General features: G+C 47.0%; 2 protein-coding genes across 2 annotated transcripts; one reads left to right on the forward strand and one right to left on the reverse strand.

Annotated features, from left to right (window-relative positions):
- The first annotated feature begins 5,147 nt into the window (after positions 1–5,147).
- On the forward strand, positions 5,148–16,867 carry LOC138297182 (serine/arginine repetitive matrix protein 2-like). The gene is made up of 2 exons (XM_069236677.1): positions 5,148–10,604; positions 15,383–16,867. The coding sequence occupies exons 1-2, from the start codon at positions 10,440–10,442 to the stop codon at positions 16,865–16,867; spliced, it is 1,650 nt and encodes a 549-aa protein (XP_069092778.1). The 5' UTR covers positions 5,148–10,439.
- Positions 7,205–10,056, reverse strand: LOC138296920 (zinc finger protein 300-like). The gene has a single exon (XM_069236442.1). It carries the CDS (start codon positions 10,054–10,056, stop codon positions 9,073–9,075), a length of 984 nt encoding a protein of 327 aa, XP_069092543.1. The 3' UTR covers positions 7,205–9,072.
- Positions 16,868–17,227: the final 360 nt, after the last annotated feature.

Raw genomic sequence — 17,227 nt, forward strand, 5'->3', positions numbered from 1 at the left:
TTAAGGTTAGGAAATGCAAAGGTACAGGGCATGAATACGATGCAACCTGGTACCCCAAACTCACTACCCACCTCTTCACATCCCCCTGCTGTGGGACATACACACCCAGAGTATAGCCCACCATTAGAATCTTTTTTTAAACATAGAAAATATGTTCACCCATCTCCATATCCTCAAATGGCCAGTACACCATGTGAAATGTCAGGTGGGAACAGTACTAAATACATAGGGACAGTAGATGCCACATTTACACTTCATTTGGAGGACGAGATGTCCCCCACTAGGAAAAATGAAGGTATGCCTAATGAGGGATCAAGAGGGGTACAGAGAATGGAGGGGGCTAGTGTAAGCAGGTGGGTCACAGAGCAGGAAGATGGACGGGTAGACAAAAGAGGGACTTGGGAAAAGGAGGAAAGGCCCAGAGGCAGTCAAGGGCCCTCACTAGGCCACAAATAATTGAACAAGAAGGACTAGATGACACAGCCTCCACACATAGCAGCTTAGGTGAAGAAGATATGGGTTTAGAAAAATCCTACAAAGGATCAGAGGGGGCATTAGATGACATCACTGAACAAGTTAAAAGAATGTCCCTTTTTGAGGACCATAACAAGGAACAGTCACAATGTGCCTGTGAGGGAGAAGAAAACAATAAGACAGGACAGACTTTACAAAACAAGCCAAGAGAATTACAGAGATTAGTATTTGATGGGGCGAATGCACGCCCATATGAGAGAAAGGGAACATTTGATATGGCAGGAAAAATGACACTGAGGAAAGACACGGCACATGCATTCCCTGTATGTCCTGGCAATAATTTGACACCCAATTAAATAGTAGCTCAGTATGAAAATAGTTGGTATAATATTGTCCTTTTTTACTGACAACCTAGCAGGTTGGACAGAAGGATTGGCATCACAGATGACACCATGGCCGCGAGAGGGTTCCTTTGAACCCTGAGACATGGCTAATGCAGAAATGTGCATTTTATAGGGCACAGGGGAACCTTACTGGGATTATCCCTATATGCAGAAAGGTTTAAGGGTGTGGCAGAGATATGCTTGTAAGTATGACTCTCATCACCCTACTGGCAATAGGAATACAGTCCTGTCACAACTGCCCTTGATATTCAAGGGCCCTGGGGTGCCTCAAAATATACCATGGCCCCAGATGGACAAAGAACATTTTAATAAACAGTTGCCACAACTTGCGGAGGGTGCTGGGAAATGGATAGCAGCTCTGGAAAAACATACTGCAGGGATTACTCTTGCAATAGGGGACATTAAGAGTTTACTAAGTTCCCTTATAGGAGATGAGACAAACACACAGTTCACAAAGGCAGGAGTAAAGGATGTGACATTGACCAACCCAAAATGTGATGGGGCACCCTTTAATAGAGTAAGGGGAATTGTTTGGAAACAACTGAGGAAAATGTATCCAGACAGGCCAGACATTGGGTCCCTTATGGCACAAGCAATGCAGCCAAATCAGGATTCAGCCCAATTCCTTAACAGAATAAAGGAAAAATGGACACAGGAAACGGTGGAGAGTTGGGATGTCACAGGACAGAATGCAATACTATTTTCAAAATAGTGAAAAAGTGTCTGCCAGCTGAAGTGCAGGATAAATTAGATAATATAGTTGCCTTGGAGGCCAAACCATGGACAGAGATACAAGCACACATAATAAATTTTTGTAAGAAGAGACAAGAAAATGAAAAGAGCGAGAAAGATAAAATAGAGAAAGCAGCAGCTAAATTGGTCCAGCAGGAAATAGCCAATAAAACAGAGGAAGGAATTGCCACTGCTACCACCCAGTTAGCTGCAGTGTCCCTGGGAATGCCTCCTTCAGGCACCCCAATGCAAACCTACCAGTATGCCCAGAGAAGCAATAACAGGAATAATGGAAGAGAAGGGCGAGGAAGGTTTGGGGGAAATAGAGTAAACACATTCCAGAGTGGACAGACATGCCACTATTGCAAAATGACAGGACATTTCATTAGAGACTGTAGGTTTAAAAAGGAAGATGAATTTAGCAACCAGACAAGGGCAAATTATGGCCAACAAATGGTACCGCCTGGTGACATTGTAGCACAATCTGCCACGAGTCCCCAAGTGATATATCTCCCACAGCCCCAAATACAACTGCAGCCTCAACCACAGATACAGCCTCAGCAGTTACAGCAGACAGTGCAGCCCACCTTGCAGCACCAGAACTTACAAGGAGGGGTAACTGTCAGGGGAGGTAACCCATTCCAGCAAAACTACATGGGAGCATATGCCCAATGAAGGTGCCCAAGGAGAAGTCTCATGTGTCCAGTCTTCTCGGTAACCCACAGGCCAGACAAGGAACCCACTGTGATGGTAGCCATAAATGGCAAGGAGTACACCTTTCTCATCAACACTGAGAGGGGACTTTCATTGTCAAATTTATCAATGGACATAAGGGGGTAAGACATACAAGTGCTGCAGTGGTCAGAGCTATGAGCACAACTCTTCAGACACACTGTAGATAACTGAATAGATAACTTTGCCATCTCAATATTCAGCCCAGGCTGCTGAATTAGTAGCTTTAGGGGCAGCCCTCAAACAAGGGGAAGGAGAAACAATAACAGTATACTCTGATTCAACCTATGTCACTACAACAGTGCATTCCAGCATTATGCGGTGGAATAGACGGGGAGTTCTCAAGTCTGATGAAAGCCCTGTCATGCACCGCCCCCTTTTAGAGGACTTGATACAAGCTTTAACACCTTCACATGCAGTTGCAGTAGTGAAATGTGCAGCCCACACTAATGCTCAGATTTTGTGTCCCGTGGAAATGCCCTGGCTGATTGGGCAGCCAAAGATGCAGCAACACGCCCTCTTCGTGACACACATACCACAGTTTTGTTAGCTAGTGAAACATTGACATCTTCAGACTCTCTGAATGCATCCAGACATTACAAAGAGACAGCTCACCTGCATATAAGAGATACAATAAAATGCACCAGAGCATGAGAAACAGTTGTGGGAAGCTAGAGGATGCACACAGACAGGAACAGATTTAATATACAGACAAATATCAACAGGGAAGCCTGTCATGCCCCAAGCATTGCTACTGATAGCTCTAAACCAGCTACATCTTCGTTCACATACTGCTAGAGACAATATGTCCCTCCAAATACGTCAGGATTGGTTTGTCCCTTACTTACATGAGAGGATTATAATGTACACACACACACACCTGCAGTGTGCCAGCAGTATTCACCAAGTCCCACCTCTAAGGTAATAGCTTCTACAATACCTCGCCCACAAGGTCCCTTTAAGGAACTGCACATTGACTACATTGATATGATTGGCAGATGCAATCATTATCGCTATCTTATAGTTGTAGTCTGCCCATTCTCAAGGTGGATTGAAGCAGGACCTTGTGTTCACTGTGATGCCAAGTCTGTTAGCCCTCTTTGCTTTGAGAAATACCCCAGGATCAGAGCACCATTTGACTTCTCATCAAATATTGACAGGTAGAACAATGAGCACATTTGTGCCACCAACCAGACATAAGTTGGAGACTGAGAGTGCACCTGAAGTTGTATAATCTGAAATGAATGAATACATGTCTGAGCTAACCAAAGTTGCAAAGTTCTTTTCTAAACAAGTTACACGTGCAGCCAAGAAGCGTGCCAACGCATCTCCTGTAAAGGATCAACAAACACCATTACCTTTGGGAACTTTAGCAATTTTGCAAGACAATGGAAGAACTGCAAATTTAATGGACCCTTCCCAGTGCCATCCATCCCTTTGGACACCGAGCAGGAAAAAGAGGGGGGGAGAACAGGAGAAGCAACCGGAGTAAAGCCTCCCTCTAAAGCTTCAATCTTAGACAATTCTTCTTTTAAGTTATGTATTTTATGTTTGTTTTTCCTCCTCGTTGCACTGATATTGCTGCTTTTAGCCCATAGATATATTTTTTTTTTTGATCCTATATCGATTACTACACGCATGCGTAGAACTGTTGATAATGATACTAACCATCACCCTCGCCATATTGCTTTGTTTGACAATGTGTGGTACCAGCACATGCACAGCATAGGCACATCCACATCCAACACCAGTTGTTATGTATGCTCTCTCATTCCCCATGCTGCTGGAGTAGATAAATTGCATCTCCCTAAAGAGGTATCCCCAAACATTACACATTGTCTCCTGCACCTGTTTTTGTGCAGAATGAGAGCACAGCTACAGCCAACTCAGGTTAGTCCTGCTACTGCACGAGTTAACACAACTAGATTTGACACCACCCCAGAAGTCCTACGAGTCCCGACAGAAAAACAAGAGATAATGGAAGAGATATCAAGAATGAAGGAAGCAGGGCAAACAATGTTTCACCCAGATTGGGAAAAATGGGTATTACATCGAGGTATTTTTGGAAGGTCTTACCCATCATCTGAATGTAATAACTATTTAGCTAAACCCCTGCCCCCGGATTGCTCAGGCAGACCAGTTCTTAGTATCACACGATCAGTATTTGCCCATGACAAATGGTACCAAAACATAAGGTCCACTAAGCTTTAATAAGATAATAGGCCAATGTCAGGAAATATGGGATGCGAACATACAGAGATCTACATGGACAGGGACTACGATACACCCTAGAATAGCAATGAAATTAACACTGTTTTCTCTTTGTTTCAGAGGGAAAGGGACAGTGAAAGTGGGGAGTGACCTCAACTGTAACATCACCACCTACAACGCTGATATGCAGGGCAGCACCTCCAGCCTGATGGATGACTACTGGATGTGTGGGGCCCGGCTCCACATACAACTACCCCCGAACTGGAATGGCCTCTGCTCCCTAGTGACTTTGCACACCCCCTCCCTGGTGATACCAGGTGTGGACATCTCTCAGTTACATGACCATCCCAAACCTCCTTAGGATGCTCTACCTGCTTCTCTTGTTTTCAAGAAAACAAATATATAATGCTGAAAACATTTCACACATTTTTCACCACCCTTACAATTGTGTAACATAGGCCTTTGGAAAACAGAAGCTGATGCTAGTCCGAAAGGCGTTCTAACGAACTAAAACAGACCTATAGATGTCAAAAAGGTGTTCTGCTTTTTTGCGTCGGGTGCCAGCATAGCTTGATGGTAGGCAGAAAATAAATCCAGTGCCGAAAAGACTTTATTTCCTTCCAACATGCACATTAGTTCATTATTATTAGGAAGAGGGTCAATCATGATGTTAGCATTCAATCCACGTAAATCAACACACAGATGCGCAGTCTCATCACCCTTAAGCGCCAGTACAATGGGAGAAATCCACTCCAATGACCCGATTTCTTGGATAACTCCCATTTCCATCATACTTTACATTAAATTCTTCAGCTCTTCTCTCACACTCAACAGAACATTTCTCAATGTATGTTTAACAGCAAAAGTGTTATTCTTCAACTGAACTTTGTGAAAGATTCAGGGGTGGCTCCTCCATTAGGGTAGAGGAGCATTGCCACCCCCACCAGCCGTGGCAGCTGCAAAACCTTTAAAAGAAAGAGATAATAAACTTTGTTTATTATCTCTTTCTTTTAAAGGGGTGGGGCCACGGGGGTAAAGAGCAGCAAGGGGGGAGTGTTCAGCAGTCCCCCTCACTGTGCATGTATCTTTGGCCGGCCGTCTCGGGCCGGTCAAACACACATGCGCACAGTAAGCTCTCTCAAGTCTTGAGAGAGCCTGCACGAGCTCTCAGTGTACCTGGGAGTGCCCTGATTGGGCACTCCCAGCCAATCATGATGCTGCTTTGAGCAGCGTCATGATTGGCTGCAGGGCAGGCTGAAAGCCTGCAGCAGCAACAAGGGAAAGAGGAGTGGTGCGCAGCAGAGGAGGTGATTTTCTTTTTTCTTTTCATTTACAACCCTCCTCCCTTAAACGCCCCCCCCCTTCACCCCACCCCTTCCTGATGTTGTGAGCTGCGACTGGAAAGAACCCCATCAGTAATCCCAAGTTACTGGGAAAAAACTTTGGGAAACAATTTTATCATCACTTACATATCCAATTTTACTTTTCTTTGCTCTACTTTTTGCTTACTGTCCCTACACTCTAGAAAAATGCACTAGCTTACCACAAAGTTTACGATTCTTCCCTATGGCAGAATATGCAATATGCGTATTACGACCACATTCAAAACATACAAGCAGTTTCACATCTACTGAGGCCCTTCACATTTGACATCAAAGTACATTAATTATCTATTCCCATTCATGGTAAAACCAATTGAAAGACAGACCGTGCCACAAGGGCTTTTACAAAAGGTCAAACAGTTCTGCTTCACAGGGAAATCTGGTATAAAATTTGAAACTACCCAATACAATACTAACAATGGATTTAAACTACTTCTGCATTCTCATCAAATTTCTGTAAAGCAATCATGGTCTCCATCATCCTGGGACCTCATAAGTGGTACAGTCCTAAAAATGACTTATCCTTCAGAACCTAAACAATGTAAAAATGTTTTCTTCCAGCTTTCACTCAACTGCTTTCATATAATTCAAAAACTCTTCTTCCCACCCAGCCCATGTAGTAAGTGGTTCACCTTTACTTTGAAGAACTTTAGGAGGGGTACAAACTGCATGGTGCGGTTTTAATTAGCACTTCCAAAGGTTTCCTAGGTGACTTTTTAACAACCAGACAGATGTTCCACCGTATAAGCACAAGTTGTGCATAGCACCAACTAAGTAATATCCCAGATAGGATAACAAAAGCACCCCAATCCACAATTGTTGCTAAACCACGATGCTTGAGGTAGGGTTTTCAGTAACTTGTGAGCCACTGACACTGGCTGCTGTTTTCATAGAGATGCAAAGTTTGTTTCCCAATCCACTATAGTCACGTCACGCAGTCAACATTCTGACATTGAGTACCTGATCCTAACAGTTGCTGATGACGTAATGCACATGCGAGGCATAGATTTCTAGGCTGATATAGCACAGTGCTTCCATGCAGTAGTAAATCAAAGTGAATATACATGAAATGACGATGTGTCCCAAAAAGCAGGACTACACTTGACAGGAATATAAGGTGGCGCTAGTCTCATCATTCCTACGCACATCAGTAGCGGTATTCTACCATTAGACAGCGGCAACGGTAAAAACAATCCAGTGCGACCTCACCAATCAAATCGGTCTCCAAAATGCTCGTCGCCAAAGTATGAAGAAACTGCTATAAAGTAGTCAGTAGGTTACTTTGTTTATTTACTCTCCTCATTACACGTCCATCCTCTCGCACGGGGCTCCATACCACACAATGTAACATTGGGTTAATTTCTTATTTAGATCAGGCTGCAGAAGCAGAGATGTCTCTCAAATAGACGTCTTCGATAATGTCTCTCTGGTACCCCCTTATACTCCCACACCTATTCTGCTGTACTATGTTTCTGACTGGTTGACCTGCATCCGTCTACTGCTGACATGAAAAACAAGTCTTTAAATTAGATTTGAGTTTGCAAGGGGTGGCATCAACTTCCAAGCTCACTCTCTGAAAACCAAATACTTAGCAAAGCCACTTGCTTTCATGGGTGACACCTGTTGATGTGGGTTGATTTTTGCACTTCTCCGCTTGTAATGTCCAGGTGCCTTATGTGGTACTGTTGCTCGCCCTTCTTCCTGAGGGGTTTAGTTTTTCAACCAGGTAAAGAGAAGCATTGTCTGGCGTTGTTTTATCTGTGATGTAGAACGTCTTGAAGAGGATAATGATTTCAAGCAACAGTGTTAATTTGGAATAGAACAAATGTGATCGTATCATTTTCTTTTATCAGCAGCCTGAAGCATACTTTCACTGGAGTGAACATAGGGCCAGGGTTATTAGTGGGCAGGGTGCTAGCACCATCCATGTGAGAAGGACAGCGGTTTAGGCCCTCCTGTAGAGAGCCTAGCAAAGGAGGGCACGTGTACTAAACGCTCTGCAGTTTCTTGGTACTGGATACCATGAAGTAGAGAATGGTTAAGGATATACTTTATTCATTTACTTTGAGAGGTTGTGAAGAAGTTCCAAAAATCATGCAGCAAAGCACCTCCTCTGCCTTTTTTTGATTATATTGGTGATAAAAGTGAATTTTGTTTGGGTTCAATTTTAGGAAGGTCTTTGAAAACGAAGCTTGGCTGACAAACTGAGGCAGGCAATCTCCAACGTTGGTTTTTGAGGTACAAATGAGTGAGTATGGTGAATCAGGATTCTATGGTTCATGAGTAGAATGTACAATGGTCCCTCTTGCCTTTGCATTCATGGTGTTGTATAACTGCTAACAGTCTGTCACATTAAGCACAAGTCTGGTTTCTCATTTGTTTCCTTTAGTTGACGGATCAGCTGTTCCTCTATCAAGTAAACAGCCATGTGATTTGCCTCATCACTGGGTGACTTGTCTATTTAGCATCAGTGATTTCTTCCTCAACTATATCACCATCAATTACACTGTATTACAAGCGTATTCATACTTACTGTCTGGTGTTTCTAATCTTAGAAATAAAAAATTCACTTGAAGACCTTGTCACATTCAGTACACCAAGTGGTTTCTCGCTATTAAGTGTTAGCTATTGGATGGATAAAAGCTCCTGTTTATTAGATGCCTTCTCCTAAGGGCCACTGGAATTATGTGGCACGAGAGGGCCAAGCTGTGATAGGGTTGAGTAAATTATGAGGCAAGAACGGTCAAATTATGTGGCATAATGCAGCACATTTTGGAACAGTATCACTTCATTATATCATCATTTCTAAAGTTGCCAACACTGCATGGGCATTAATTCCACCCGATTAGACCCAGCTTAATACCCAAACGTAGCAACAGGCACAGAAAGGCGGCAAGTCCAGCATTGCAAAGGACCTCCCTTTGTGTGGGAACATGTGTCACTGCATTCTTAGTAACTTCTGAACCATTTGTGCTAGAAATGTTTTTTTTGTGATAATCTGCAGCGTATGCAGAATTATGTGGCAAATCTAAAATTATGCAAAATTCACAGTTGCAAAACTCCAGTATCGCTGCTTATCATTTTCTGAACACTTGTATGGTTTCTCAATAGTATAATTTTGCCTATATCATATCATATCAACTGTGACTCTGAGTTGAAAACCTGTGATGGGTTTTCTTATGTTGTGACAAAGCATACTTTTGTCTGTAAGCCTTTTCACATTCAGAACATGCATACGGTTTCTCGCCAGTATGTGTTAGGTAATGAGCTGATAAAAACTGTTTTAGCTTGAAAGCTCGGCCACATTCAGAGCATTTATATGGTTTCTCACCAGTGTGTGTTCGCTGATGATGTGAAAAATCACTCTTTTGACGGAAAGCCTTGTCACATTCTGTACATTTATATGGTTTCTCACCAGTATGTGTTCGCTCATGTACTGATAACTGATGCTTTTTAATGAATGCTCTGTCACATTCAGTACATTTATATGGTTTCTCACCAGTATGTATTCGCTCATGCATTGATAAGTGTTCCCTCTTTTTGAATGCCCTTTCACATTCAGAACATTTATATGGCTTTTCACCAGTGTGAATGTTCTGGTGTAGTAATAAATGATGCCTTTGCCTGAAAGTCTTGTCACATTCAGAACATTTAAATGGCTTCTCACCAGTATGTGTTCGCTGATGGAGTAATAAAAGCTGTTTTAGACTGAAAGCCTTGTCACATTCAGAACATTTAAATGGCTTCTCACCAGTATGTGTTCGCTGATGGATTGATAAAAGCTCTTTTAGTATGAAAGCTTTGTCACATTCAGAACATTTATATGGTTTCTCCCCGGTATGTGTTCGCTGATGGATTAATAAACGTTCCTTAAATTTGTATGCCTTGTCACACTCCGAACATTTATATGACTTCTCATCAGTGTGAATTCTCTGATGGACTAGGAAACTGTACCTTAGAGCACAAGCCCTGTCACATTCAGGACACTTACACAGCTTCTCATCAGTGTGAATTCTCTGATGGACTAGGAAACTGTACCTTGAAGCAAAAGTCTTGCCACATGTAGAACAGTGAATTGAGTTTTCACCAGCGTAATTTTTTGGGTTAACTACTTCCTCCATTTTGTGGCTCACACCTTCAAATATTTATCTTCCATTCATAAAATCCTTGTTCATTTCATTGCATTTAGATTTTCTGCCATTAATTCCTCATTGATCAGTATTGTGATGTTCTGGTTAATAACTCTTTATGGTGAAGGTTTGGTCATCCAATAATGTATGCAACCGGTTTCCTTTGCACTTCAGCTTACAGACTCAAGCTCCCCTTCCTACTACAGGGTTGGCATAAACATACAAATATCAGCTATTTTGTGAGCTCTTCCAGTGGGTGTCAGAAAGAGATTATTTACATTGGAAGCTGTTCTTACGTTCATGAGAAACACATGATCTTTGGTATATTAAAATCACCCATTTCAGGTCCTGATTTTTAGTTTTCAGAATGGTATATGCACGATGGTGCTGTAGTTTCTGATGTCGGAGAAGCCTCTCCTTCGACCCTTCATATCACCGAAAGGGATTTCCTTGTGCAGCGTTTTCACATCTACTGTCACAAAGGACTTCTTTACAAACATTTCATGTCTCTTTTCACTTTTGCTGTGTTTCAATCACCTGTCAAAATGAAAAAGAAACCCAAAATTAGTATTGCATGAGCAAAAAATAAAATCATAAACCATAATCTTGAGCTATGGGCCTGATTTTGGAGGATGGATGGGCACTCTTGTCACGAACCTGACAGCTATCTGGTCCATCTTATAGGAGTGCATCAGGATACAATGAAGTAGTAATAAGAGAGACCCACAGTGCAGTGTGAATGAATAGAAAAACACAAAGCTAATACTTCTCCTCTCTGATCAGATAAATAAACCAGTATAACAAAGGATGATGCTTTGCGGCTATATTCCTGAGTGCACAAAGTCATACGAAGAACTCTGCAATATTAAAGCACTGAAAAGGAGCCCAGAATCTGCCACCACATTGGACTACACACCAAACCCCTGTCACAGTGTGCTTTATCAGTCATTTTCAATCACAAGAGTTTTGAGAAATACAAAGGAAAGGGAGCTGCTCCTGTACCATAGGCTCATGGGGAGGGGAAAGAGTGGAGAGGGGGGAAATTAATCTGCGGGAGATGTGATGTAAAGTGACCTGGGTGCCAGCTGATGTAGGGTGGAACACTCACCATAAACATCTGCATTGGCAGTCAACCAGGGTCCTTTACGCATCCTTTTTTCAGAATGCAGATGTTACCAATGCCCCCCTTATGAAGCCTTCAATGAGAAATATTTCAAACCCTCTTGGTGGTGAAGGGGTTGGGTAGAGGGAACCCCAAGCCTCCTTTAGCTAAGTTCCCTCTGATCGAGGAGGTTGCGAATGCACCCTGCAGGCTGTTAGACCAGCCTCAGGACTCACCATCATCTGTGCTAAGCAGACTCCTGCAAACACAGAAAGGAGGAAGGATGCAGCAAGGTACTGCCCTAGCTCCCTTTGACTCTACCCAGCCTAAGTGATGGAAAAAGCTATAAATACACAGCTCTACTACCACCTCAACGCATACAACGTTCTCCTACTACCTCAACGCACAGGCGCTCCATGACAAGTAGCAATCAGATTTCTGGCCAAAGCAGAGCACTGAGACTGCCCACACCGCAACAGCCGACATCAGGATGATCCTAGACGGTCCACACAGCAGCACACACACTACTTGACCTCCTTGCTGCCTTCAATAGTCTTCCACCCCACCCTAATCAAAAGACTGCATGAGACAGGCATACAAGGACCTGCGCTCAACTGGATTGGTTCCTTTCTCACTGAAAGGATACATGCAGTCAACCTACCACCCGACATACCAAAGGTCAAGAACCTAATCTGTGGAATTCCCTAAGGATCATCTCTCAGCCCAACGCTATTCAAATTTACATTACCTCACTGGCGGTGAGATTTCCTTGCTTTCTATTTTTTTCCTTGACAAGAAAATGAGCTGCTTGAGTCACTAATTTCACAACCCTTTCACAGGTCATCCATAATGTCCATTAGTATTGTAAATTTTTACAGTTTCAAAGTTAACTTTTTATCTCTGCAAGTATTTTTGTATTTGAATTTATAAAGCGCATTCCGGCCGTAGCATCGAAGCTCTGAGAGATGAGTAAAGCAAATATGCATTTTTCCACTAACAAATAACTAGTACATGTCAACAGCATTGCTCAGAATACAATGTCAATTAAGGTTCATAGACAAGTACAATAATAAATACATCAGGTAAAAGCTGCCACTCAGTAGAGAAAAACAGTAAAGAAAAACACCCAACTATTCAGTGATACTGTCAGGACAAACCCGATGCTGCAAATCCTTGACTTATCCCACAGGGCCGTCTGGTCTAGGCATTCTCCTCCATACAAGTTACATCACTGTATCTTCACATAACATTTCACGGACCACCTTCATAAAGTCATGCCTTCCCACCCTCTCCCCTGGTAATTTACAGCAGAGTTCTTCAAACTGTGGAGCATGCCCCCTGGGAGCCGTGGATGTAAATGAAGATAGCCTGGGAGCGTGAAGGGCGCATTTCCAGGCTGTCTTCATTTGCAAGGTGCATCTCAGTTATTGACTTGGAGTACCTCTGGTTCAATATTTTATTTTATTTTATTTCAGCAGTTACTTTCTTTGGGAAAACCTTAAAGGATCTACACAAATGCCCCTTTTCTGAATTCAGAATGTTGTCTACATTTCAGCCATTGATTTCACACCCATTTCTACCACTAACTGCAATGTCGAAAGCACAAAAAATATGGGGTATGTCTCAGTAAAACACCAAAACTGCATTAAAAATGTGGTTTTCTGACTCAAGTCCACCTGTTCCTGAAAGCTGGGAAGAAGGAGATTTTATCACCGCAAACTCTTTGTTTATCTCCTCTGCAAATGGCATCAACAGACGCTTTCTTCTGCAGCACTTTTTTCCTCACATTTGTCCCCAAAAATCCAAAATGTAGCTGCATTTTTTACTATTTTGTCAGCCCCCTCGTGGGAAATTCACAAACTCAGGGTAACTTGAGAATCCCCAGGATGTTGGAAAAAAAAAGAAGATAGGCCACAAATTTGGTGTGGATATTGTTGGCAAAAAGGTATGGGAAGCCTAAGCGCGAAGGACCCCTAAATAACCAAAGAATGGCATAGCACTGGGTGGAAGGGTCAAATCTTAGCCGCAAAAGGGTTAAGACAGTGAAAGACAATCTGACTTCCTCTTGACCAGTTTCCTCAAACCTCAGCGCTCCACAGTGGCAGCACAATCCTATAACTTTTTTCTAACAAAAAGACAGCAATCGGAAACTCCGTACCCTCGGCATTTGTTGCTTCTCAGTAGCGTTGCTTAAGAACATTCAATGAACACCCAGTAAATGATCCCAGAAGAACAAATACAGTCTGTGAACTAAAATCTAAATTCTATCATGCTGATGTCATTTTATCTTATGATCTCTAACAGAAAAGCCATCATTAAGCTGCGTTGCATCGATGCTTAATCAGTACATTAGCAAAGACGGCGCCTTTTCTGGACCATAAAAAAAACAAAAAGGGTTGCTTCCTTTCCGGAGTAAGTGAAGGATATTGCTTAGGACGGGGGATGCTCTTTGGAAGATGCAGTAGTCACTTGTGGTCTTTCTCAGGGATGCTGCCCAGTATCCATTTAGCGCCGCTTACAAGGATGCTGATGCTGCTCAGTCTCCATACAGCGCCTCTTACAAGGATGCTGACGCTGCTCAGTCTGCATACAGCGCCTCTTACAAGGATGCTGACGCTGCTCAGTCTGCATACAGCGCCTCTTACAAGGATGCTGACGCTGCTCAGTCTGCATACAGCGCCTCCTGCTGACGCTGCTCAGTCTGCATACAGCGCCTCTTGTAAGGATGCTGCTCAGTCTGCATACAGCGCCTCTTGTAATGATGCTGCTCAGTCTGCATACAGCGCCTCTTGCAAGGATGCTGACGCTGCTCAGTCTGCATACAGCGCCTCTTGCAAGGATGCTGACGCTGCTCAGTCTCCATACAACGTGTCTTGCAAGGATGCTGACGCTGCTCAGTCTCCATACAGCGCCTCTTGCAAGGATGCTGCTCAGTCTGCATACAGCGCCTCTCGCACGGATGCTGCTCAGTCTGCATACAGCGCCTCTCGCACGGATGCTGCTCAGTCTGCATACAGCGCCTCTCGCACGGATGCTGCTCAGTCTGCATACAGCGCCTCTCGCACGGATGCTGCTCAGTCTGCATACAGCGCCTCTCGCACGGATGCTGCTCAGTCTGCATACAGCGCCTCTCGCACGGATGCTGCTCAGTCTGCATACAGCGCCTCTCGCACGGATGCTGCTCAGTCTGCATACAGCGCCTCTTGTAAGGATGCTGCTCAGTCTGCATACAGCGCCTCTCGCAAGGATGCTGCTCAGTCTGCATACAGCGCCTCTCGCAAGGATGCTGCTCAGTCTGCGCCTCTCGCAAGGATGCTGCTCAGTCTGCATACAGCGCCTCTCGCAAGGATGCTGCTCAGTCTGCATACAGCGCCTTTTGCAAGGATGCTGACGCTGCTCAGGCTGCATACAGCGCCTCTCGCAAGGATGCTGCTCAGTCTGCATACAGCGCCTCTCGCAGGGATGCTGCTCAGTCTGCATACAGCGCCTCCTGCAAGGATGCTGCTCAGGCTGCATACAGCGCCTCTCGCAAGGATGCTGCTCAGGCTGCATACAGCGCCTCTTGTAAGGATGCTGCTCAGTCTGCATACAGCGCCTCTCGCAAGGATGCTGACGCTGCTCAGGCTGCATACAGCGCCTCCTGCAAGGATGCTGCTCAGGCTGCATACAGCGCCTCTCGCAAGGATGCTGCTCAGGCTGCATACAGCGCCTCTCGCAAGGATGCTGCTCAGGCTGCATACAGCGCCTCTCGCAAGGATGCTGCTCAGGCTGCATACAGCGCCTCTTACAAGGATGCGGATGCTGCTCAGACCCGGCCACTCCTGACAGGTGGGAGAGTCCCAGCCCTCAGTTGCCGCCCAGGATGGAGCACCACCAGCACATGAGTACATGTGCGGACAGCGGTAACAACCAGTCTCCCGCGGGCTGTCACGGGAGGTAGAGAGATGAAGGGACCCAGGAGAGCACAGGAACGGGAGGGGACAAGGGTGGGATCGCGCCTGCGAGGAGCCGCGGGAGCAGCAAAGGGGATGAGACAATACAGGCGCGGGTGGACCCTCCGTGGCCGGGGACACCGCCCCCCGCGCCTCACCAGCCGTGGGATCCTGGGCGCGATGCTGCGTCCGAGGCTCCCGCTGTCCGAGGCTCCCACAGCTCGAGGCTCCCGCTGTCCGAGGCTCCCGCTGTCCGCACAGGCCGAGGCTCCCGCTGTCCGAGGCTCCCGCTGTCCGAGGCTCCCGCTGTCCGAGGCTCCCGCTGTCCGAGGCTCCCGCTGTCCGAGGCTCCCGCTGTCCGAGGCTCCCGCTGTCCGAGGCTCCCGCAGCTCGAGGCTCCCGCAGCTCGAGGCTCCCGCTGTCCGAGGCTCCCGCAGCTCGAGGCTCCCGCAGCTCGAGGCTCCCGCTGTCCTCTCACGTCCGAGGCTCCCGCTGTCCGCACAGTCCGAGGCTCCCGCTGTCCGAGGCTCCCGCAGCTCGAGGCTCCCGCTGTCCGAGGCTCCCACAGCTCGAGGCTCCCGCAGCTCGAGGCTCCCGCTGTCCGAGGCTCCCGCAGCTCGAGGCTCCCGCTGTCCGAGGCTCCCACAGCTCGAGGCTCCCGCTGTCCGAGGCTCCCGCTGTCCGAGGCTCCCACAGCTCGAGGCTCCCGCTGGTCCGAGGCTCCCGCAGCTCGAGGCTCCCGCAGCTCGAGGCTCCCGCTGTCCTCTCACGTCCGAGGCTCTCACCGCTGCTCGAGGCTCCCGCTGTCCGAGGCTCCCGCTGTCCGAGGCTCCCGCTGTCCGAGGCTCCCGCAGCTCGAGGCTCCCGCTGTCCGAGGCTCCCACAGCTCGAGGCTCCCGCAGCTCGAGGCTCCCGCAGCTCGAGGCTCCCGCTGTCCTCTCACGTCCGAGGCTCCCGCTGTCCTCTCACGTCCGAGGCTCTCACCGCTGCTCGAGGCTCCCGCTGTCCGAGGCTCCCGCTGTCCGAGGCTCCCGCAGCTCGAGGCTCCCGCAGCTCGAGGCTCCCGCTGTCCTCTCACGTCCGAGGCTCCCGCTGTCCTCTCACGTCCGAGGCTCCCGCTGTCCTCTCACGTCCGAGGCTCTCACCGCTGCTCGAGGCTCCCGCTGTCCGAGGCTCCCGCTGTCCGAGGCTCCCGCAGTCCGAGGCTCCCGCTGTCCGAGGCTCCCACAGTCCGAGGCTCCCACAGTCCGAGGCTCCCACAGCTCGAGGCTCCCGCTGTCCGAGGCTCCCGCTGTCCGAGGCTCCCGCTGGTCCGAGGCTCCCGCAGCTCGAGGCTCCCGCAGCTCGAGGCTCCCGCTGTCCTCTCACGTCCGAGGCTCTCACCGCTGCTCGAGGATCCCGCTGTCCGAGGCTCCCACAGTCCGAGGCTCCCACAGCTCGAGGCTCCCGCTGTCCAGCTCAAGGCTCCCACAGCTCGAGGCTCCCGCTGTCCGAGGCTCCCACAGCTCGAGGCTCCCGCTGTCCGAGGCTCCCGCTGTCCGAGGCTCCCGCTGGTCCGAGGCTCCCGCTGGTCCGAGGCTCCCGCAGCTCGAGGCTCCCGCAGCTCGAGGCTCCCGCAGCTCGAGGCTCCCGCAGCTCGAGGCTCCCGCAGCTCGAGGCTCCCGCAGCTCGAGGCTCCCGCGCCGCTGTCCTCTCACGTCCGAGGCTCTCACCGCAGCCCGAGGCTCAGTCACTAACCCAGAGTTCGCATTGGCAGATAGCTTCCTGACTCTTATTGGCTGCTGCTCATAAGCATCGTGAGCTCCGATTGGCTCTCAGCCTGCTGACTCGGATTGGCTGCTTCTGATAAACTAGGTGAGTTTGGAATGGCTCTCAGCCTGCTGACTCGGATTGCCTGCTTCTGATAAACTAGGTGAGTTTGGATTGGCTCTCAGCCTGCTGACTCGGATTGGCTGCTGCTGATTGGCAGCGGAGGTCTCAGTAATAGTCTTATTCATTCATCTATTTACTCCGGATCCTTGTGAACCGCTGCCGTCCGGCTTCTTTATTGTAATTCTGAAACTTGTTGTTCTTTTTTATAATGAAATGAACAAGAGTACACGTCTCAGAATTCCAGGAATAATCAGGG

Source organism: Pleurodeles waltl, chromosome 5 (assembly GCF_031143425.1).
Source record: "Pleurodeles waltl isolate 20211129_DDA chromosome 5, aPleWal1.hap1.20221129, whole genome shotgun sequence".
Taxonomy (NCBI): Eukaryota; Metazoa; Chordata; class Amphibia; order Caudata; family Salamandridae; genus Pleurodeles; species Pleurodeles waltl.